The sequence below is a fragment of the Staurois parvus genome, unplaced genomic scaffold (genome assembly GCF_062004578.1).
Source record: "Staurois parvus isolate SC_StPar_1 unplaced genomic scaffold, SC_StPar_1.0 ptg000635l, whole genome shotgun sequence".
NCBI lineage: Eukaryota > Metazoa > Chordata > Amphibia > Anura > Ranidae > Staurois > Staurois parvus.
Window position 1 is genome coordinate 4,534,678 of NW_028318431.1, and position 24,078 is coordinate 4,558,755.

Below are 24,078 nucleotides of genomic sequence, written 5' to 3' on the forward strand. Positions count from 1 at the left end.
CCCATAAACCTCTCCCCCAGCACAGCAGACCCCCTTCCGTTTAGGTGCAAACCATCTCAAGCATATAGGCTGCACTCCAATGAAAAGTCGGCCCATTGCTCTAGAAACCCAAATCCTTCCCTCTTACACCAGGTCTTCAGCCATGCATTGAGTTCTCTAATCTCCCCCTGTCTTTCCTGAGTTCCGCATGGCACAGATAATATTTCAGAGAATATCACCTTGGAGGTCCTTCCCTTCAACTTGCAGCCTAGTTCTTTAAATTGATTCTTAACCTCTTCGCACCGGTGCCTCCTGGCCCTTTAAGAGTTTCAGAAGCCGGGAGGCGGGGCGGGGTTTTAGGGTCATGTGACCGCCGTGATTCATCGCCACGGCGGTCACATGATGAGAAAAGGTACCGATCGAAAGGGAAGATCTGGACCTTTCCGGGAGTAGCGGATATATGTGCTGGGAGCTCGCAGTGCACGCACTCTCAGCACATATGTATTTTCTAATTGCACGCAAATATGCGGCCGCTCGGCATTAAGGCCCAGATGCTGAGAGGCTGTACATTTGCATGTGATTGGCATCAAGGGGTTAAGGAGCCGCCACCTTCCATGTATTCTGTCATTTTGGTTCAAACATGGACCAAGACAGCTGTGTCATGCCCAGTCCCTCCCAGTAATTTATCACACAGGTCCACCACATGCCGAACCCTGGCACCAGGGAGAAGGCAAACCATTCAGTTGAGGTGATCCTGGCGACAAATTATTTTATCAGTCTTTCTGATTATAGAGGGTACAGTGCACATGCCGACACCAATGTGTGTGGAGGTACTAGAGCCGGCTGGGTGATTCGGCTTAATACAGCAGCAAATGTAAGACGTGGAAGATGGTGGAGCTTTTCAGGAAGGGGGGAGGGGGGTGCATGCAGAGATCAGAGCTGAAGAAGGATGAAATTGAGATGGGGATGGAGAGGTAAGGAGCTATGGAAGAAGGCTGAACTTTGTACTCTGTGTGTAGCTCACCCCTGAATTCTGCACTGTGTGTAAACCCCCCCGAAAAAAACCTCTGCACTCTGTATGTAATGCACTCCTGGTATTTAATGCCCCTGTAAGACCCTCCCTCTGTTAGTGAAGTTTGACCACACCCACTATTTGATGTGGTTTGGAGGGGGTGTGGGGGAGGGGGGTTTTGAGGGGTCATGGATGAGTTCCTGCATCTATTTCCTGAGAAAAAAAGCCCTGGATAGCAGTGCAGTGGTGACCCTCTGCTCACAAAAGAATCCAGGTCATGCTGAAGCTTCCATTTTTTTCCATAAGTGACCACAACTTGATCCCCAACCAATGCATGGGTTAGACTTTTTAATTCACTTGTACTCCCTGAGTCCCAACCAGTGCTTGGGTTTCATTGACTGTTGCAATTCATATAAGGCTTAAAGTGGAAGTTCATTCAAAAGCTAACTAAGGCTAAACCCACTCCCACCCCCATTCTAGGCCTATTCTATCTAACCCTGTAAAGAAAAGATCTGTATATACACCTATTATGAAGCTACTCCTGTCCGGTCACACGATCTCTCCAGCAGCGGCCTCTGTGTAGATGAGAGATCGTCAACAATGGCTGCAGATGCCTGGGAGATGATGTCACTCATAACTATACTATGGGGCATCCGTTGTTGGCTGTTCCTCATCTACACTGTCCCTCCGTCAGTGCTGGGGTCACATTAGCTGAGTGATAGATAAAAACTGAGGGAGAAGAGAAACACTGGAATACTAGTCAGTACCAGTATGCAAAAGTGTATTTTGCTTTGGAAGAATAAATCAGCTCCAATGTTGGGTGTCCTACATATGTGGATGTTGCTGCGTTATATGAAACTATTAGAATATTTTTTACATTTTAGAATGAGGTGCCTCAAGACTGTCCATAATTTTAAAGGGTCTCTCTAGACTTTCCATAATTTTTAAAGGGTGCCTCAAGACTGTCCATAATTTTAGAGGGTGCCTTGTAGATCATGTGTCTAGCAGATAGTTCATGTGTCTACTGCCATCTGTAGTTTGTGCTGACTTATTACACTGCATTATTAGAACAGTCCTGCAGTTAAAGCCCTGAAAACCTTCTATTGTAAAATGAAGGGCAGCATTACAATTTAGTAAGGTGAGAAACAAATTCTATTGTCTTTACTGGTGGTATCAAAAATAAACCGCAATAGTGGACTGAAATACCATATGCCCTATTTTATGGCAACATTTTATACAAATTATGAACTGATTGAAATCAAACATTTTTTTTTTCTTTCAACAGATGAATGGAAGTTAATATTCGGTGACCCCACAAAATTTGGCTTGGGACTCTTTTCTATTATCTTTGACATTGTATTCATCACTCAGCATTATTGCTTGTACCGCAAACATCAAGCATATCAACATGTTTGACCTAGTGGACCACACTCCAAAGAGCTTTTTTTTTAAATAGACATGAAAATTCAATTTTTCTTTTTGTAGGTTAGGTATTTTTGATGCCGAGTTGTGCCTTAACTTGGTGTTCACTGCTGGTCTGTGAACCGGGAGCATTGTGCTGACAGAGTGCTGCCAGGCAGGGATCAAAATTTATTGGTAAATATCATTTGAGTTTTTAAACACACATGGAATAACTTCTCTCATGTAGCACTGTAAACACATTTGTGGCCTAAATAGAACTGGCCAGTGTAATGTATCCAGTTCCTTAGCACACAACACTTAGGGCAGCTATTCTCAAACAGGGTTCCTCCAGAGGATGCTAGGGGTTTTTTTGTGCTGTGACTGTTTGACCTTCCATTTGATGTGCCCACATATTTCCAGGTTCTTCACCACTTGGCAGAGCCTGTAGCATGCCACCAGTGATCTGTTTAGTTGAATAAAGGTGGCTTTATAACCATCATTGGGGGCATTTTTCAGATTACTTCTAATGGACTAATTTTGTCAGGATTCCCTGACACCTAAAAATTATATTAAGGGTTCCTCTGGAATAAACAGGTTGAGAAAGGCTGGCATATCACTTAATTTACTAAAGAAGGAAAAATTGTTTGCTTAAAGTAAATATTCACTTTGAATAGTTCATGCTTAGTGAATAAGCTGAATATTCACTCATATGGAAGGAAACTAAAAGAAATTCATTTTTGCTTTTTGCACATGATTACAAAATATTGTTTAAAGAGAAGTATGGGATTTATAAAAAAAAAAATTATACTCACCTAGGTGGATGCAGCATCTATCCGCCTCTGCACCAAGAACTGAGTGATCAAACACCACTGATCGTTCAGTTTTCCCTCCGCTCTGAGCTGTGACTGTCAGCCACCTGCTCTGTCCCTCCAGTGCTCACTGGAGCGTCTGGCAGTGGAGGGAGCAGAAGTGGCTGGCTCAGGCTCTCCGTGGATCACTGAGAGGCTGAGCCAAGTGCCAGTCCAGGATTCGGAGTAGATCCCAACCATATGGTTTGTATCTTTTCAGAGCCTGGACCAGCTCTGTGATGTCAGCTGAAAGCAGGCTTTAGCCCACTGTCAGCTGAAAACGAGTCCCAGAAATGCAAAACAAATTGCTCTCCTGTGACCCCCCAAGGAAGAGTTTAGCCAAAATACTGTAGCTTTGGCTATACGTCTCTTTTAAGCAAGGCGTTCCTGTATCTTTTCTAAGAGGATTTTGAAAACCTCTCTATGCAAACACCATGGGCCTCTCTGTCTAAGTCATACTACTTCCTAGTTACATGGCAGTGAAGATGGAAGCAGTTGAATGCAGTACAATAACTCTCCTCACTCTGTATCCTGCCTGGGGACCATGGCAGATGGAATAAAGATTTGGTTAAAGTGACCTTCCAGGCAGTTCAGCATGTGCCCAGGAACCTGTTGTATCTTCTGAACTAATTGGAAAGTGGTTGGTGGATATATAGGCACCTGCCTGACACACAAATCTGCCTGGAAAGTGTTCATTGTCTGTAGGGAGACTAAAGGTTTACAGAATCTGCTCGAGTAGAAGAACACTCTCCAGTTTTCTCAGGTGTATATATTTACTAGGTGCCTTATACATAAAGGCCATTAGATTTCTGTTTGCAGGTCCCCAGAGACCACACCCCCCATCTTCCAGTATGGAAGCATTTAATGCTCTGGCCAGTCTGTATCCAAAATTCACACTTTGTATGTGACTCTGTAAAAAGTCAGAACAGATCATTATTATTTAGGGACAGTTTTATATAAGAAAGGCTGGTCCATGGCTTGGAAATGCAAGAGCCACAACACTAATTTATTAACATGTACCTGACACTTGAATTGCTCTCCAGCTGTCTGACACGTGGATTGATGCTTAAAAGGATCTGGTCACCACTGCAAAGCAATAATGGGCACCTCAAGGTAACTGCACATATCTTCTACAAGACCTTCTGCTCCTCCAGTTTTCTTCTTAAAGTGACACTAAACTCAGGTTTAATAAAAAGTCTATTCAAACATGTATTAACTCTAAATGGGCCTTTTAGTGCTCTCAGCCAACCTGTGTCCACAGCCAAAGCGCCTACACTGGCCTCATGAGCATCAGAACTGGACCATGGAGCAATGGAAGGAGGTGGCCTGGTCTGATGAATCCCATTTTCTTTTACATCATTTGAATGGCTGGGTGTGTCTGCTTGACCTAGCTGGTGAAGATCAGGTACCAGGATGCAGTATGGGGGGGAAAAAAAAAAAAAATCAAGCCGGCAGTGTGAAACTTTGAGCAATGTTCTGCTGGGAAACCTTTGACGCTGCCATTCATGTAGATGTTACTTGACATGTACCACCTACCTAAACATTGTTGTTGACTAAGTACACTCCTACATTGAAATGGTATTCTCTGATGGCAGTTCCTTATTCCAGTGTGATAATGCGTCCTGTCACACTGCAAAAATGGTTCAAGAATTGTTTGAGTAACACAAGTTTGAGGTGTTAATTTAGCCTCTAAATTCTCCAATCCTGTCAAGCATCTGTGGGATGTGCTGGAAAAACAAGCCTAATCCATGGAGGCCCCACCTTGCAAATTTACAGGACTTGATACTGACGGCTGTGGTGTCAGATAATTTAGCATACCTTCAGAGGTCTAGTGGTGTCCATGGGTCAGTGGTATTCTTAAATCACATATTTCCATTCGAGGGGACAGCTAACTTTTGACTGATAATTTACCTTTGCCTAATCAAGATAACTTGAATTGTATGTGGGTTTCTTGAGGACCTATTCATACTTAAGTTTTCATGCAGCAAATCTCATGCATTAAAAGTAGAAATCCTTTTCCTTCTTACATGGCTGCTTCACAGCTATTCTCTAAAGTTTATTGTAAAAGGAAAATTACATTTCTATGGGCCCATTCACATTTATGTGAGTGTGTTACCACCCAAGTTACATGTATTTGGATAGTATGAATCCAATCTCTTGGGGGCTCCAGTAGTGAGACTTCCCCTCCCTTTATCCCAGCTCCAATCAAGTACCATGGCTATTGCAAATGCCAGTAACAGACTTCCAGCTGGATTCTCCATAATGTAAAACCGATAACTATTCGGGTACAAGAATAACACCAGCCCAATTGAGCTTTCAGTAAAATTTTGATTAGATAAATTGAGGCTGCAGAAAAAGGCTTTTTTACATTTTTTTTTTCTTTCCTCTTCCAGTATTGCTTACAACGGCTACAGCTGATCAGCCAATTGAAAAGGACTGCTGCTGTGTGGATGCAGCGGTCTCTTTGTAGGTGTCGGACTTTCCCCCTGCTTAATCAATGCTACAACTCTCCAAATCAGCAAAGTTGCTGCTCCGTGCAAATTGGAGAGCTGTGACTGAGTCAGGGTGGAGATACCTGGTCAATGCCTCCACACAGCAGTGGTTCTTCACTAGAACCTGCTGCCTGAGCATAGACTTTGGAACTGTCACCAGAGCACAATTTAGGGACCTTTCACACTAGAATGCAGTGCGAGAAAGCCACGTTCCCATACTGCATTCCAATCACACTACCCTTGCAATCTGCTGCGGGTATCAGTGCAAAGTTAATGACACCTGAATGATCCAGTCGTCGTGCTTCAAAAAGTAGTGCATGCCTTACCTTTGGTGCGCTGCAATTTCAGTCCAGTCACAATTAATGGGGTTGAAATGACATTGTACAGAACTGCATGGGAATCATATCCACTGCCAAGGGAAAGGGCCTTTAAAGAAAAACAAAATCAAGACATTTAAAATTCTGTCTGGCTTTCTGAACCCTCAATTTAGCCAATTACTTTTGTTTGGAGGTTGAGTTGGGCTTTAAATGTGGCCTCATAGGAGCTGAGAAATATTTGCATTGGGTTTTCCAGATGTAAAACACTGTAGGTGAATCAGCCCACTTGTGCTGAATTATAATGCAAAGGTGGAGTTAGTCTTTAGATATTTGTAATGTTCCACTTCTGGTTAGAGTTGAAGTGAAAGGATGATTTTTGTATGTGGCAGGAGGCTACAGAGCACTTTTCAATTTTATATACATTTTCCAATACAGAAATACCTCTATAAATGTCACATTTATTGAACTGCCAACTATTTATATTTTACACGTAGACTTTCCTCTATACCTAGAACAAAATAGCTTCACCTTTGCAGGATTGTTTCTGAGATCCAAGGCTGTGTGTTTCTGGTACCGAGTGTCATAATGCCTTCAGGGGAGGAACATTGAAATGGGTGGGGCCAACTCTGACAGCAGTCATAAACACAAGAGTACAGAGGAGAAAATACAAAAGTTATTACTGAATCTACACAGCAGGGTAACCAAGGCAATATAATTGCACACATAGGCTGTCCCCCAGTTTCTTCACATCTCGTAGAAAATCAGCAGTTTTGGTTGAAGGACTGCTCTAAGACTTGACAAATGGTTCAGCAGTACCAAAGTGTATGCTTGTGCTTCATAAATCATTGAAAGTTACTTAGAATTGTTTGCAGTTATTGGTGACTGAATCCTAATGAATAACTAAATATGAATAAATTGATGTCTGCTAAAATAAAGATTGTATAGTTTTGTTTACTGAACTAAAATGATTGCGTTTGAAATTGTGATGAGATTACACAGTGAGATTGATTTACGAATGAGGACACCCACATCTACCTTTTTACCTCTTGCTCATTCTGTCAGGCTCCTTGCTCATCACAATTTTACTAACCAACTTAGCAATATAGATGTCACACCACTTCCTCAGACAAATCATTTCAAAAAAGTACGTTGCTCACTCGGCAAAATTGCCTTGAAAATGCAACTTCCTTTGCAAAGAGCTTAAAGCAGAGCTCCACCCAAAAAGGGAAGTTCTGCTTTAAGCCTTTATCCCCCGCTCCCCATTAAGAATTGGCACCTTGGGGAAGCGGGTACCCGAATTTGACAGGTTCCCACTTCCGATGTGATCGCCTAGGCCAGGGGTAGGCAACCTGCGTCTCTCTAGCTGTTGTGGAACTACATTTCCCATGAGGCATTGCAATACTACAAAACTGACAGTTACAGCTATGACTTGCAGAGGTATGATGTAACTTGTGTCCTGCAACAGCTGGAGAGCCGCAGTTTGCCTAGGCCAGGGGTAGGCAATCGGAAGCTGTCCTCCCTGTAGTCTTCTGGAGACATGTGACAGGTCACAAAAGACTACGGGGCCAATCACAAAGCGTAGCGCTTAACATGCATGTGCAGTAGTCACCAGGCTGTGAAGCCGCAAGCTGCCACAGCTGGGTGCCCACACTGAAGATGCTGGCGCCAGGGAGAGAAGAAGGCTGGTGAAACCAGCGGGGGTGAAGACACCGCTGGACCAAGGGACAGGTAAGTGGCTGTAATTTTAAAAGCCAGCAGCTAGAGTTTCTTGTTGCTGCTGACTTTTATTTATTTTTAGGTGGAACTCTGCTTTAAGGACTGTGGTGAAATTTCACTTTGCAAAGAATACCAAATCGCATGCAAGGAAATTTAAAAAAAAACAAAACTGCATTTTGCTTGCATGATTGGATGATGGAAGTCAGCAGAGCTTTACGGCATTCACTAAGCCCTGGGAAAAATTCTCTTGCAATGTGAACAGTTTATTTGCCTTTAGTAAATCAAGTCCAGTGTCTTATGTCATGGGGTGAAGACTAAAGCATGAATATATATCTTTGGGTTGAATATACTGAGCCAGCTTTGTCTTTGAGACATTGTGTGTTTTGAAGAGGTACTGAGCAAACAAAAACATAAAAAAAACCATTATCTAAGGCCTCATGTGCACAGGAAATCCCCTAGACATTTAGCGCTCATGGCAGCAGAAAACCGCTAAACATGGAAAAAATGTGTAAATGCAGTACTATGTTTAGCACTTGGACGTTTTTTTATTTGATTGGTCAGATTATTTTACATTGATATGAATAAACACCCAAATGCTAAAAACGTGCCTAGCATTTAGACTAGTTTAGCATTTTTTGGCCATAATGTTCTTCTCCTGAATTAGATTCTTCTGCATTCAGGAGAGTGACGTTTACTGCCCCTAAATTCTGGTAAATGCCTATGTGTACATGGACACATAGGCTTTTATTGAGTTTAGAAACTTTGGACAAAAAAAACAAAACATACCCATACAGTAAGTATGTGATTTGAGCATTAAAGTGGTTGTAAACCCTTATATACACCCAGTGAAGTGTCTGGCCTCAGATGCTACAGACATAATACAAATCCTCCTACATAAGTTGTACCTGTTTATCTAGTCAACTTTCCCCTACATCCAACGTGCAGAATTTACACGTGGATCTCTCTGCTCCGAAAGGCAGGGGGCGGGGAGCTGAAGTTACATCTCGGAGGAAAGCTCTGAGCTGATTGGAGAGAAGGGATGCACCCCCCTTTACACAGAACACAAAGCAGAGACTGTCAATCACAGGCTGTGCCCTCATCTGTCACGGTTTTTCTCTTGGTGTCAGCAAAACTCATCAGAAGTGACTCATGCTTATAGTAAAAGGAACAAGGCAGTGGACAGAAATGACACTTAAACTCTGGATTGAGACAATAAGGTTTACAACCACTTTAAAACAATAAGAGGTTTTAACAGTTTAAAGGTACTTTTATTATTTTCAACACACCTTGTCATATTTAAAGACGACCAAAGAACATTAGCTTGTAAAATCCAGTTACTTTAATTTTAGTGTACAAACAATATAAAAACCTCAACTAACATGCCATCATAAATTGTCGTTTTGGCACAGATTAATCAGCTAATGAAAAGTGCAATATTAGTATTGTAAGGGTCTATGCGTTAAAACATAAATTACTGATGAAGTGGCCTCCAACTGTAGAGTAGTGATGCACATAAACCAGGGGTAAGGCAAATGTTAACAGTTCAAAAAACAAATACAGTAAAAAATGGTTCTACTAAAACTAATGAGTTATTGTCAGTAAAAGAAAAATGTAAGAAAGAAAGATGCCACCAGTAGCAGCATATAATGTATCAGTCATTGTAAAAACATACATTTTGATCGTACAATCTTCAGATTTACCAACAGTAATGGGCTATGAGGCCAACTTGAAAAAGCCTAGACAAGCAGTTTTATAAGGTCAGCTGTACAGCACTCATTAGGAAATGGAAGAAATAAATTGTGTTTACATTGATATTTTCTTTGGTTTTTATCTGACACATAAGTTATGTCAATTCAAAAAGGCACTCACCCAGGACTTTCAATGCTGCCTATATACATGCAGTAAAATGTCAACCAACCAATCCCACCAAAATGCATCCTGAAAGCCAGCCACCAACAGTTTTTTTTTTTTTTTATTTAACAGTTACCTTAAGTTGTTGGTTCCAGTGATTGAACGTGGTTACAAACTGCCTGAGAATTGAAATGTGTATCCAGCATGACTATCCCACATGTATCTGGATGAAATGTCACTTACCTACTACCAGAAAATTGCCTTTTAAGATTTTTCGCTAAATACTGCCATTTTTAAAACTGTTCACAAAATTGCTATGACCAGAAGCACAGCATTTGTTGATCCAATGGCCCAAGCATTTTTGTCAGTTCTCTTGCACTAAAAGTCAAGCGGCATATTTAAAAGAGAAGTAAAATGAAAACGGATGAAACATTCACTGGTAGTGAATCAGCCACTCATTTAAAATGCATAAACCACGAAGATTCACCTGTATTTAATGTTTGATGAATATCAGATTTACTGCTTTATGGAAAGTCTCTGGTTTATTGTTCCTTTTGTGATGCATGAAAAATTTTAAAAAATACACCTTTTCAAAAGTACAAAAACATGCATTTTAAGCACACAAGGTGTATAAAAAGTACCAGTTCATATTCCACCATTCTTAAATAAATAGCGGAATGAGTGCAATGTAAGGCTGGGATACTGGGCAGTGCCTCTTCACATAAAACAAACCGCTGTATACAAAACGGCATACAAACACATTTCTTGCACAATAATGCAAAGATATTAAAGAGAATGCAAGCAAAGCAATTCACAGAGAATAGGATATAACCTAGGGGGGGGTCCTTATCACCTACACCACATGTCATAACACAAGGCCCGCAGGCCAAATCATTTGGTCCACATTTCTCCTGCAGCTGGGACACCTCCCTCGTCTCTGCCCCCATCTTGTCTCAGCAGTCGGTAGCAGAGAGGAGGACGGAACTCCTCTTCCAGATCTTGCGTCTCTGTCCAGTGGTGGAGAGGCTTGTCTCTACTCCCACTTCCATCTCCGCAACAGAGGAGGACGACAGAACTCTTCCTACAGATTCTGTGCAGCCACAGCACCCCCTCATCTCTGCCTCCCCTGGTCTCAGAGGGCAAAGCTGTATTAGAAGAAATTACATTCACCACTGTCATAGTGCTGTAGTAGCCATGCACATATTTTCTTTTTAAAGTCCATGTACCTTTTATAAATGTGGCATATTTCAACAGAGAAAAAAGGTGAAATACAGCTGGAAAACCACAAGCAAGATCTGGAGAAACAGAACGGACAAATTCTACTGGTGGTCAAATGATCAACTTTCTAAGTAGGATACAAAAAAAAGAGTCCCCCACATCTTTGTGTTGCAGTAACACAAGCGGCAATGCATTTCATTCTACATGGCACTCCAGTGAATGTATACAGTAGACCTAAATGCACTTGTTATAATGCACCGCAGCACACTGATGTAAATGCGCAGTTGTTTTTGCATTGCCAAAAAATAGATTTTGGAGATTGGAGGCACGTTGCATTAAGGCAGACCATTTTTAAAAGGGCTCTCAAGGCCCCTTGATGCATGAAAACACAAGTTCACACATGTGAGTTAAGGCACACAAAATGAGGTGAATGGGCCCTAAAGGTTCACTAAAAAGATGGAGTGAACGGCTCTTCAACCTTTCATAAACCCCCCCCCCCCCACTCCCTATTAATAACATGACTGCAGTTTTTCACCTGAAGGATAAAGGATACAAGCTGTACCTTAAGGGGCTAGTTCACCTTCACCAAAGAACTGCCTACATAGGTAAGGGGCATCTGTGGAGAACACAAACTGTGTATCTCTGACTTAACTTGAATAATGTCCTTGCTATAGGTGTAGGCAATTTATGTACCTCATGAAGCTTGACTGCAATACTACCAGGATGTTGTTAAGTGAGGCCTAGTTATTTACTGCTCACCATCACAGGAGTGAGCTTCTTCTCCGATTCAGACCCTCTCACATGCTCTCTCTCCAGCAGCTCTGAGCTCAGCATCTGAGAGCTCACTTATCTGCATAAGCAGTTTTTTCATAAAGGTGAACTATCTCTTTAGCGAATGTAGAACTACAATACCCATTCACACAGTCCTAGATCTTATAACTTGATAACTAATGGAATATGTTCAGATTTGGTATTCCTAGTGTTTAGAGCTCTTTGGATAAAACGACTAAAATGAAGACAAGTTCTTTTATTTTGCACGTCTTACATTGATTGAACATCCTGAATACTTGAGGCCAAAAAGCTATAATCCTTGGAAAAGTATATGAATAAGAATCCATACAAAACAAATCTAGAAGACAGCATTAAGGCAAGCCATAGATAAATTGATTTTCTTTCCTTCCACCACAGGAGGAAGGAAACAAAAATCGCTCAATTTCCCCATCAACACAGTTGGTGATGGGGGAATACCTCCTGCAGCGCTATTGTATTCTGACAATTGAGGCGCAGGGAGCCTTGCTGATCAGCAGAATTCATTTATTACTGCCAACAGGTATAGCTGCTGGCAGTAATAGTCTGCAGAATAATCCGACAGGCTGCTTGACTTGGGTACAATCAGCCTGCCCATACATAGAATAAAATTCAGCCAGTCCCTGCTTTAGCCAGCCTGTGAGGGATGTGAATGTTTATCCCTTCAGATCCATTAGGAACATGCTCTACTACAGTTTTGATTTATACATCCAGACAATTCAGAAGCTGCTTACCATTCATGGTTTTATGAGGAATAAACAGTTCCTACAGAAATAAGGCTGTCCAGATGCACCACAGGTTACCAGAGATTTCCATATTTCCTACAGCCAAACCTATACAGATAGAAGAAATCAAGAACAGCTTCTGAAGGCCTGTCCATATACAATTCGTACTGTTTGGTCCACTGAAACCTAGAACGATCCCATACACCAACATAGTTTCCTATAACCTTTCTTCAGCAAAAAATTCTAGAAGGCACTTTTTTTTTTTTTACAAAAGCCATCCACCTGTAATTAATCCATTCTTTAAAAGGCATCTGGTAACTAGCAAAGATACATTAGAAATGTTTAATTATTTTGACATCATGTCGACACAGATGAAGTAACAAGGCAACCAACACGACCACTAAAATAGCCCTGCCTACACTGGAAGGCAGACAACCATAAAAACAAAAAAGGAATCTCTGAATAGTTAGAGGAATATTAGAAAAGACACATAAACTAGATAACTCCTGGTCCCTTGACAGTCTACCCCCCAACCCAAGACCCTTAGAAGATTATCAGGTCCATGGTCACATAGCCTTGTGTCCTCCAGGCCAAAACCCCTAGAAAGTTACGTCTGGTCACATGGCTGTCTGCTCTCCATACAAAGACCCCTAAAAGGGTTATCAGGTCTGTGATCACATGGCCCTCTGTCCTCCAGATCCTACAAGGGTACCAAGTGCATTGTAAAGCATCTTGCGGATATTACCTTCATTACATATAAACCATTAGTGCCCATTGTGGGAACTTAAAGGAAACCTGTCATGCACAGAAAAAAAAAAAACCAAAACAACCCCTATCTCAATGCAAGTATTTTTTTGTTTCGATTTGCATTTTTAACATTAGTACCTCGTGTACATTTTTATTTAAAAAAAATATGATTACTAGATCTTTGGTATATACACATATATTAAGTCCCTTCTATTGCTAGTGGTCACAATTTTGCAGAATGAATGTAGCCCTCTGCCTACACAGATGTCCTTCCATATTCTCCAGATTTCTATAATAATTGGTCAATAAGGCAATGTCAGAGCTCAGAACAATGTGCCTTCAAATGTTACATCATGCTTACAGCTGAGGCAGCACAACCAAACTTACAGGCTCTACCACAACTTACCCAACCAGAGTTTATATCAAGTGGTCTATTATATCACAATAATGGTTTGGTCATCACAACTGAGAAACTATGGTCTATGCCAGTGGTCTCCAAGCAGTTCCCCGATGGCCAGATACGGCCCTTTGCTTGCTTTTATCTGGCCCTTGGGGCACGATTTCATCTACTGCTATCAACAATGACACAAAATTCCCCCCCTTGACACCAATAAAGGGGCACAATTTGTCCCAATGACACCAATGATTGGGCCCAATGACACCAGCAATGGGTCACAATTCCTCCCAATGACATGAATGATGGGCCACATTTCCCCCCCCCCCCATGACACTAACAATGGGTCGTATTCCCCCCCCCCCAAATGAATCCAACAATGAATCACAATTCCTTCCAATGACACCTGTGATGGGGAGCAATTCCTCCCACTGACACCAAAGATGGGGCATTGTCTATTCCCACTGACGTCAGGACCTTTTCTACTCCCAACAGTCAAAGTTCGGCCTCACTGAAGTCTAAAGAGCAGTCAACTGGCCCTTTGTTTAGAAAGTTTGGAGAGCCCTGGTCTATGCATAAAAAGGTGGATCTCTCTCTCTCTAGCATTTTCTCCAGAAAGTTGGGAGCCAACATCAAGTGAAAAGAATAATGTACATCCATAGATCATTGGCATTGATGGAGAGATACATGTACTCTGCTATTCCCAGCTAATTTAGGCCACAAACAGATAACTGTGCACAGGGTGGCAATCTGCTTGTGTATATTGAACCTAAAAATGTACTACTAGGAAAGAGATATTTAGAGAACATATTTCAAAATGTAAAGGCTGTTTTTATGTAGGATCTAATTTAACTAACCAGTTAACCTAAGACCTATATTTTTGTTCTTAGTAGATTATGATCAGCCAAGCAGACACCAGGATAAGGCAGAAGATAAAGGGACACTAGCAGACACTGCATATCTTATAGGGGAGAATTAGCAATCGGGACAGGTTTTCCATATTGCTGGATCAACTGTTTCCACAAATCATCGCTAAAGGTGTTGAGGGGCTTCTATTAACATAACTAAACCATTGACAGATCAGGTCACTATCATCTGAAGCATATAAGTGACTGATTTCTCCTCCTTCCAAAGACTTCAGCTATAGAAACGTCAACAGCGCAATCCTCCAAGAGACAGGATGACAGCTGGCGACCGACTCAGTTCTACCAAAACACTGAATTTGACTGGACTTGTCCATTAAAGAAGAACTATAGTAAAGCCAAAATTACCAATAAAACCTTACATAATAATACATCAAGTCCTTTTGACATTCTGCAATTTTAATAGAGAGGTGCCCAGAATGTTTTGAACTCTATTTTTCAGCAACAATGGAAACCAGAATCATCACTCAATGGGGCTACTTTTGGTTCAGATCACACATCCTGCCAAGACTACCATCATAACCATTAACAAACACTTGTATCTTACTCTTTGGGGTTTTAGCAGTCTGAAATAGGATATGGAGTTTAAGCTTTTACGCCAGACATTACAGTCAAAAACCAAAATACAGATAAGGGTAAGAATCTACATCGTAATAATTGTCGGTTTTAGTGTTTTGCCTGTAGTTCTCCTTTATATATCAAATTCAGTACTGCCACAAATAGTTTTCTACCATGCTCCATCATTGAAAGTGGAAAACATCACTGTTGAGTAACTAACTAGTCAAGACAAGTTAGTGATAAATATGTGTTTAAATATGTGCAAAAGTAAATTCTGGATGTCTACATACACAAATATAAAATGATATAACAAATCTTGGAACCCATTCCATTTACCACAACATTTTTTACAATCCTAATTCTCTATATTACATTATTTAGTGTACTTTTAAAAATGCATACATGGGGAATATTCTGGAAGTGTGTGTTCAGAATAGTAGGTAGGCTCTGCCACCTCTACTACGAGACAGAAAAGTTACACATTAAATTGGCCATAAGTAACACAACACAAGATATATGATTGACAAGACATTCCATCGTTGATACTGGCAGATAGAGATCTGTGGATGTAGTTTAGTGATAACACTTCTGTTGTATCTGATGATCCCTCAGTTAAACCGGTTTTCTAGTAAAGGCCGAATTGCTGGATGGAGTAAACACATCTCTATTGTCTCATAGACTGTCTGACGGCTTCCTGCAGGGACTTCCTTGTCACCAAAAGTCGAACAACTTCTTCATTCCTTTTGGTGAGACGTTTTCTGGCCTGGTCATGTGTTACCATGGTCATATCCCATCCATTTACCTGGAAATACACAGTGAATAAGGGAGTCAAAAAAAACAAACAAAAAAAAAACAAACAAAAAACACTAAGAAGTTGGTCATGAAATAGCACCTTGGATAGTTTAAACTGTTACGATGTTACAGGAATTAAGGTATAAATAGTTCTTACTGGAATTCTTCTTTACGACCTCCTTTCACCTTCATAAAATGTATCAGATAAGCCATGATAATGGATGCATACATTACACTGCAACCTATGTTGTTTAAAGACACACACACACAAACTTTAATGGCATCCCAGTCTTAGTCCGTAGGGTTCAATATTGAGTTGCCCACCCCTTGCAGCTATAACAGCTTCAACTCTTCTGGGAAGGCTGTCCACAAGGTTTAGGAGTGTGTCTATGGGAATGTTTGACCATTCTTCCAGAAGCACATTTGTGAGATCAGGCACTGATTACACTGTTCAACAGGCAAAAAGTTTTGGGCATAAAATTAGCTAATCTTACATAATTTTGGGGTGCTGAAACCGAAAATGACCCTAAAAAATGTTGATTGGCTCTAGTTTCCATGATATATTCACCCATCTAATGACGTAAGCCATTCAAAATTATGATGCAACTTCAGCTGCATATTGCGCAATTGATACTGGTGACCAATAGAAAATTGCATGTATACTGAGATGATGCAATATTAGCCTTTAATTGCATCACTTCACTGCATAAAAGCTGCAGTATCTGTAGCTGATTGTAGTTCGACAGCGTCTTTACATTTCGTTTTATGCTTATATAGGCTACTCAGTAATGCCTCGAACTAGTGTGAATAAAGCAGATAATTTCTGCTATATCTGCGGTGAAATAACTTTTATCTCACAAAAAAGGAGGATAACAGGAATGAGTAAGAAAGCCTACAACTTGTATTTTGGCTGCAAGATAGGAGACCAGGACAAGAGCTGGGCACCACATATATGCTGCAATTCTTGTGGGACGGCACTGGAGCAATGGTTGAATGGAAAAAAGGCATCTATGCCTTTCGCTGTGCCAATGATTTGGAGAGAGCCAACAGATCATGTTAGTAATTGTTACTTTTGTATGGTGCCTCCAATTGTAAAAGGGCTAAATAAGAAAAAGTTATCTGTGCACTATCCAAATATTCCATCGGCAATACGTCCAGTTCCTCATGGAGAGGGGCTACCAATTCCTAAAGCACCAGAATCCTTCGTGGTTGAGTCAAGTGAGGAAGAACCTGAAGCGTGTAGTCACGTGCAGTTGTAAGAGATAGCCCTTTCCTCGAATACAAGAGAAAAGCCAAGAGAAGCAAAACCGACACAAACTGAAGACAAAACTAGTGAGAATCCTAAGTATTAAAATGATTCAACTTAGCTTATGGCTATAATTTTTCTTGGTAATCCTATGCAATATATTATGCCATTTAGGCTTTGTTATGTAGTCAATATCACTTGCTTTATATTTGTGGAAAGACATCTATCTATATAATTATTGTGCATTATGTAGTCATTACGCCTATAGTAGAAAACTTTCCGTTTACAGAAAAACTAGAGCCAATTGACAAATTTCATTGTTATATTTGAACTCAGAATGTCAAATTCATTAAGAAATGGATCCTTTTGTTTCCAAAACTGGCAAAAAATAAAAATTTGTTGAACAGTGTTATCAGACAAGAAGGCCTGCCTCGCAGTTTCCGCTTTAATTCATTCCAAGGGTGTTCGATTGGGTTGAGGTCAGGTCTCTGTGCAGTCAAGTTCCTTCACCCCACACTCGTTCATCGATATCAATATGGACCTTGCTTTGTGCACTGGTGCTCAGTCATGTTGAAACAGGAAGGGGCCATCCCCAAACTGTCCCCACAAAGTTGGGAGCATGAAATTGTCCAAAATGTCTTGGTATGCTGACACCTTCAGAGTTCTCTTCATTGGAACTAAAGGGCCAAGCCCAACCCCTGAAAAACAACCCTACACCACAATCCCCCCTCCACCAAAACTTTATATTTGGCACAACGCAGTCAGGCAAGTACCGTTCTGCTGGCAACCGCCAAACCCAGACATGTCCATAGGATTGCCAGACAGAGAAGCGTGATTCACCACTCCAGAGAACACGTCTCCACTGCTCTAGAGTTCAGTGGCAGCGTGCTTTATACCACTACATCCAACACTGCATTGTACTTGGTGATGTAAGGCTTGGATGCAGCTGCTCGGCCATGGAAACCCTTTCCATGAAGTTCTCTATGCACCGTTGTTGTGCTAACCTGAAGGCTACACGAAGTTTGGAGGTTTTTAGCTATTGACTCTGCAGACAGTTGGCGACTTCTGCGCACTGTGCGCTTCAGCATGCGCTGACCCCGCTCTGTCATTTTACGTGGCCTACAACTTTCTGGCTGAGTTGCTGTTGTTCCCAGTTGCTTCCACTTTGTTAAAATACCACTAACAGTTGACTGTGGAATATTTAGTAGCAAGGAAATTTCACGGATGGACTTATTGCACAGGTGGCAACCTATCAGAGTACCACGCTTGAATTCACTCCAGAGAACACGTCTCCACTGCTCTAGAGTCCAGTGTCAGCGTGCTTTACACCACCGCATCTAACGCTTTGCATTGCACTTAGTGATGTAAGACTTGGATGCAGCTGCTCGGCCATGGAAACCCATTCCATGAAGCTCCCTGCACACTGTTGTTGTGCGAATCTGAAGGCCACATGAAGTTTGGAGGTCTTTAGCTATATTGCACAGGTGGCAACCTATCACGGTGCCACACTTGAATTCACTGAGCTCCTGAGAGCGACCAATTCTTTCACATTGGATATAAAAAGTCTACACACCCCTGTTAAAATGTCAGGTTTTTGTGCTGTAAAGAATGATATAAAGAATGAGACAAAAGATGAATCATTTGAGAACTTAAACAAAAAAAAATACAATAATGTGGTTGCATAACTGTGCACACCCTCTTATAACTGGGGATGTAGCGTAGAGTTCAGAATTAAGCAATCACATTCAAAATCATGTTTAAATTAGAGCAGGTGTGTAGTGACTCCTTTTTTAGGTGCCTCTGATTAACCCCAAACAAAGTTCAGCTGTTCTAAAAGGTTTTTCCTGACATTATCTTAGGCTGGCCATACATTATACAATTATCTGGAGATTTTTGGTTTAGATTTACCAAACACCATATAATAGGAGGACAAACCTAAACAACACTTTCAGTTGTATCCAATTAGGCAGGCCCTTGCACTACACAGTTGAAGATAAATCTAAAGGAAATTGGAAGATAATTGTATAATGTATGGCCAGCCTAAGTCACATCTTATAGCAAAAGCCATGGTCCACAGAGAGCTTCCAAAGCATCAGAGGATCTCACTGTTAAAAGGTATCAGTCAGGAGAAGGGTACAAAAGAATTTCCAAAAGGCATTAGATATACCATGGAACACAGTGAAGACAGTCATCATCAAGTTGAGAAAATATGGCGCAACAATGACATTACCAAGAACTGGACGTCTCTCCAAAAGGAGCTGCAGGAATATCTGGCATGTTATCTGGCATGTACTGGCTGTGTGGTACATGTGACAACAATCTCCCATATTTTCATATGTCTGGGCTATGGGGCAGAGTAGCAAGACGGAAGCCTTTTCTTACGAAGAAAAACATCCCATCCTAAATTTTGCCAAAACCCATCTAAAGTCTCCCAAAAGCATGTGTGAAAACGTGTTATGGTCTGATGAAACCAAGGTTGAACTTTTTGGCCATAATTCCAAAAGAATATTTCGCTCAGAAACAACACTGCACATCACCAAATGAACACCACACCCACAGTGAAGCATGGTGGTGGCAGCATCATTCTTTGGGGCTGTTTTTCTTCAGCTGGAACTGGGGCCTTAGTCAAGGTAGAAGGAATTATGAACAGTTCCAAATACCAGTCTATACTGGCACAAAACCTTCAGGTTTCTGCTAGAAAGCTGAACATGAAGAGAAACTTCATCTTTCAGCATGACAACAACCCAAAGCATACATCCAAATCTACAAAGGAATGGCTTCACCAGAAGAAGATTAAAGTTTGGGAATGGCCCAGCCCAGACCTGAATCCGATCGAAAATCTGTGGGGGGATCTGAAGAGGGCTGTGCACAGGAGATGTCCTTGCAATCTGACAGATTTGGAGTGTTTTTGCAAGGAAGACTGGGAAAATATTGCCAAGTCAAGATGTGCCATGCTGATAGCCTCATACCCAAAAAGACTGAGTGCTGTAACAAAATCAAAAAGGTGCTTCAACAAAGTATTAATTTAAGGGTGTGCACACTTATGCAACCATATTACTTTAGTCTTTTATTTTTACTTCCCTCCACCGAAAAGATTTCAGTTTGTTGTTCAACTGAGTTGTACAGTTTATAGGTTACATTAAAAAGGTGGAAAAAGTTCTGAAATTAATCTGTGTCTCATTTTTTTACATCACAGAAACCTGACATTTTAACAGGGGTGTGTAGACTTTTTAGATTCACTGTATACGCACAAGTACACGTACACACACCCACACACGTAGGAGAATGGGAATGTACCTGCATTATTTTGTCTCCAGCCTGAAGGCCCGCTATCTCTGCAGGTCCTCCTTCAGTCACCCTTGTGACATATATACCCTGTAAACAGAAGCAGTTAGTATAGAAAACTGTAATTGCATTTATATAGCACTGTCCAAGATGTTGTAAAATAATCTCCATCCAATACATCACATTCACTTAAATAACCCAAGAACAAATACATTTATTATAATGCAGCTTACCAGTCCCTAAAGGAGACATATGGACTAAGCCATAGGTGAGCATGTTTTTGTTTTTTGTTTTTTTTTGTTTTTTTTAAGATCCCACACTGCTCTTTTAAATGTGATGGATGCATTCACTTACAGAAAGTACAAAAAAAAACACCTATTGAACACATCAGAAATGCAACTGAGCTGAAAGCACTATTAATCATCTTCCTTTTGCAAACTACTAATGTTCCCACCGTCCATTAAATGAAGATGAAGGTAGGAAGACAAGGTATTGAAGTCCAATTTGGATGGCAACCATGACTTCCCTCCATAGATACAATGGCATAGTGAGTGCAGCCACCCTAGGATAGGAAAGGTTTCATTTGCAGGATTACCAGGTGAAACAAATATAAATAAAACAATAATGGGGGGGTACAAAATGTAGCCATTTCATTTAGGGACACCTATCTAAAATAGATTACAGTTTTGTTTGGGGTATAGATTCTGCTTAGGTTAACATAAAAATAAATACAGACAAGACAAACCGGAGAATATATTTTATAACCCCATAAAAGGCTCCAACCTTATCTGTCTTATCCTCGGAAAATGGGTTCTGAGTGGGATCTTGGTCAATGCCGCCTCCAATACTGAAGCCAAGGATCAGGTTGTCTCCCTGTCGCAGTTTATGAATTTCAATTCTTTGCTGAGGAAAGAGAGAAAAGAGGCTAAAGGTTAGTGAAACAAACTCACTTAAATTAACCTATATGCAAAACAGCCACTAAATATTACATCATGTAGAGGATTAGTACACGGATATAGAAGTGTTGGGGTTCAGTTCACGAGGATTATTGTGGTACTACATCCCAGTTGGGATCATCATAACTTCTACTGCAGTGGACATAATGTGAAGGAAAAAGAAGAACTGGAATGAGACAATTTGCATAAATAGCAGATTTCGTTAAAGTTGGTAGTTTAAAATCTCTTTAAGTAGCAGCAGATCTTTGAACAACTATAAATTATACTAGGACAGTCTCATACTGCCTGCCCACCAATGGCAGAAGACAGACAAATCAATAGGCTTCAATTAGGGCAAGTGAGAACACAAAATCCACAATTTAATCAGACATTGGAAACATTCTGGGTGAAACATTTTACACTAAAGCTGGTCATACAGATTATTTTCTGTTTAACCTGCAGGATACACAGCACAGATACCCAGATTCCCCTCTGCGGTCATGGTATTTTAACAGCAAGGGCCCCCCCCAACTGTCTGAACAATGCCTGCATCTGATTGGCTACAGGTGCATTTTGGTTGACAATTTTCCATCTGGCTCTTTAAATTTTTTTAATCAAAAGGAATGTTGTGCAGGAGGCAGCCAACAGAGACCCCTGATTTTAGCCTGTTCAGCAGGAATCGGCCAAAATTTGCTCAGTGTATGCTTAGTACCAATGTGTTCATGCATTACTGCAACTCACCTTGCATGCATTAGTGTAGTTGATGTGCCATTCAATCTGAAGGTCATCCCAACACATTAACGCAAAGCACGTGCATCGCAGTGCATGGTAACACATTACCATCATTGTGTGGCTAGAAGGGTTCAGGTGCACTTTGATGTGTGCTGGCAGTCATTTCAAAATGAATAGTTTGCCTTAAAGTAACACTCTGCAACGGTGTAAAGTCAAATTAATTGGATGAGAATTGGTTTAAAAGAGGAAATCCAGTCATTTTTGTGTTTGTTGAGTCAGCAGCTACAGTTTTTGTTGCTAATGACTTTCAGTAAACAGACACCTGTCCCTGAAACCAGCGATGTGCTCAACCAAGCCATTCCTTTCCTGGTCTTCTCTTCCCAGTGCCGGCATCTCAACTGTGGGCACCTGGCTGTGACAGCTTGCTGCTTCAAAACCAGGTGCCCACTGCACATTCAAGAGCCGTGCTGCATATTGTGAATGGTCCTGCACTCTTCTGTGAGACTGCGGGGAGGGAGGGGGAGAGGAGAACTACCGTTTGGATCACCTAGGTCAGGGTAGGCAACCTGCGGCTCTCCAGCTGTTGCAGGACTACAAGTTCCATCATGCCTCTGCAACTCATAGCTGTAACTGTCAGTTTTGTAACGTTGCAATGCCTCATGGGAAATGTAGTTCCACAACAGCTAGAGAGCCGCAGGTTGCCTACCCCTGGCCTGGGAGATCCAAGCAGAAGTGTGTATCTGTCAAAACCAGTTACCCACCCACTATTTAGTGAAGTGGAGTGGGGGAAGTTATAAAGGCCTTAAAGCGGAGCTTCACCCAGAAAGGGAAGTTCCACTTTAAGCCTTTGTCCCCCGCTCCCCATTAAGGATTCGCACCTTTGGGGAGCGGGTACCCGAATTTGACAGGTACCCGCTCCCCCTTCCGCTGCGATCACCTAGGTCAGGGGTAGGCAACCTGCAGTTCTCCAGCTGTTGCAGGACTACATGTTCCATCATGCCTCTGCAAATCATAGCTGTAGCTGTCAGTTTTGTAATGTTGCAATGCCTCATGGGAAATGTAGTTCCACAACAGCTAGAGAGCTGCAGGTTGCCTACCCCTGGCCTAGGTGATCGGAAGCGAAAGTTTTCCTCCCCTCCTCTCTCCCCATAGTCTTCTGGGACACGTGACAGGCCCCATTCACTAAGTACAGCACTTCTCGTGCATGCTCAGTGGGCACTCAGCTGTGAATCCGCAAGCTGTCACAGCCGGGTGCCCACACTGAAGATGCCGGGGAGAGAAGACGACCGGTGAAACCAGCCATGGTGAGGACACCGCTGGACCGAGGGACAGGTAAGTGTCTGTATTTAAGAGTCAGCAGCTATAGTTTTTGTAGCTGCTGACTTATTTTTTTTTCAGGTGGAGCTTTGCTTTAAAGCAGGACTTTCCCTTTTGGCTGGAGCTCTGCTTTAACTGGATGACAATATCAAATACATTGCCATGTCTTTTAGAAAATACAGTCCTACCCCTGCCCCCAACTCAGCTCCATTCTGCTAATCTCTCCTATGCCTGTACATTGAGTGACAGTACAGCATCTTTTTGACTATCAAAATCTCATGATCCAGGGTGACAATGCAGGAGCACAGCAGGTGGATATGGGATAGCGGAGTAGGTCTAGTACTACAAACCACAAAAAGAGACATCCCAGGTCTCCGAAGAAATCCATGATGTGCAAAACCATTCCGGGACTGAATAATCCTTTGTCGAATGGTTCATGGTTATAAAATAAGCAGAAAATAGACCTTCAGTCACACTCAATAGAGCTGTGTTTTTCAAGCTTTTTTCAGTCAAAGCACCCTTTAAAATTATGCACAGTCCCAAGGCACCCTTTAAAATTATGAATAGTCTTGAGGCACCCCATTATAAAATGTGAAAAACTATTCCAATATTTTTATATAACGCAGCAACATCCACACATGTAGGACACCCAACGTTAGAGGCGATTTATTCTTCCAAAGCAAATACACTTTTGCACACTGGTACTGACTAGTATTCCAGTGTTTCTCTTCTCCCTCACTGAGCCAAGGTGACCCCAGCACTGATGGAGAGGGGCAGGGGAGG

General features: G+C 41.5%; 2 protein-coding genes across 2 annotated transcripts in view; one reads left to right on the plus strand and one right to left on the minus strand.

The window, feature by feature from the left end:
- The window catches only part of CTNS (cystinosin, lysosomal cystine transporter), a 49,034-nt gene extending 42,050 nt beyond the window's left edge, over positions 1-6,984 (plus strand). The window contains exon 11 of the mRNA XM_089693674.1: positions 2,277-6,984. Within this exon, the coding sequence (XP_089549800.1) occupies positions 2,277-2,407 (131 nt within the window). The 3' untranslated portion in view covers positions 2,408-6,984. The remainder of the gene's footprint in view (positions 1-2,276) is intronic.
- A 2,102-nt stretch (positions 6,985-9,086) lies between these two features.
- Positions 9,087-24,078, minus strand: part of TAX1BP3 (Tax1 binding protein 3) — a 67,457-nt gene continuing 52,465 nt past the window's right edge. The window contains exons 2-4 of the mRNA XM_089693675.1: positions 21,095-21,214; positions 20,324-20,401; positions 9,087-15,790 (exon numbers count right to left, since the gene is read on the minus strand). Of these exons, the coding sequence (XP_089549801.1) occupies positions 15,653-15,790; positions 20,324-20,401; positions 21,095-21,214 (336 nt within the window). The 3' untranslated portion in view covers positions 9,087-15,652. The remainder of the gene's footprint in view (positions 15,791-20,323; positions 20,402-21,094; positions 21,215-24,078) is intronic.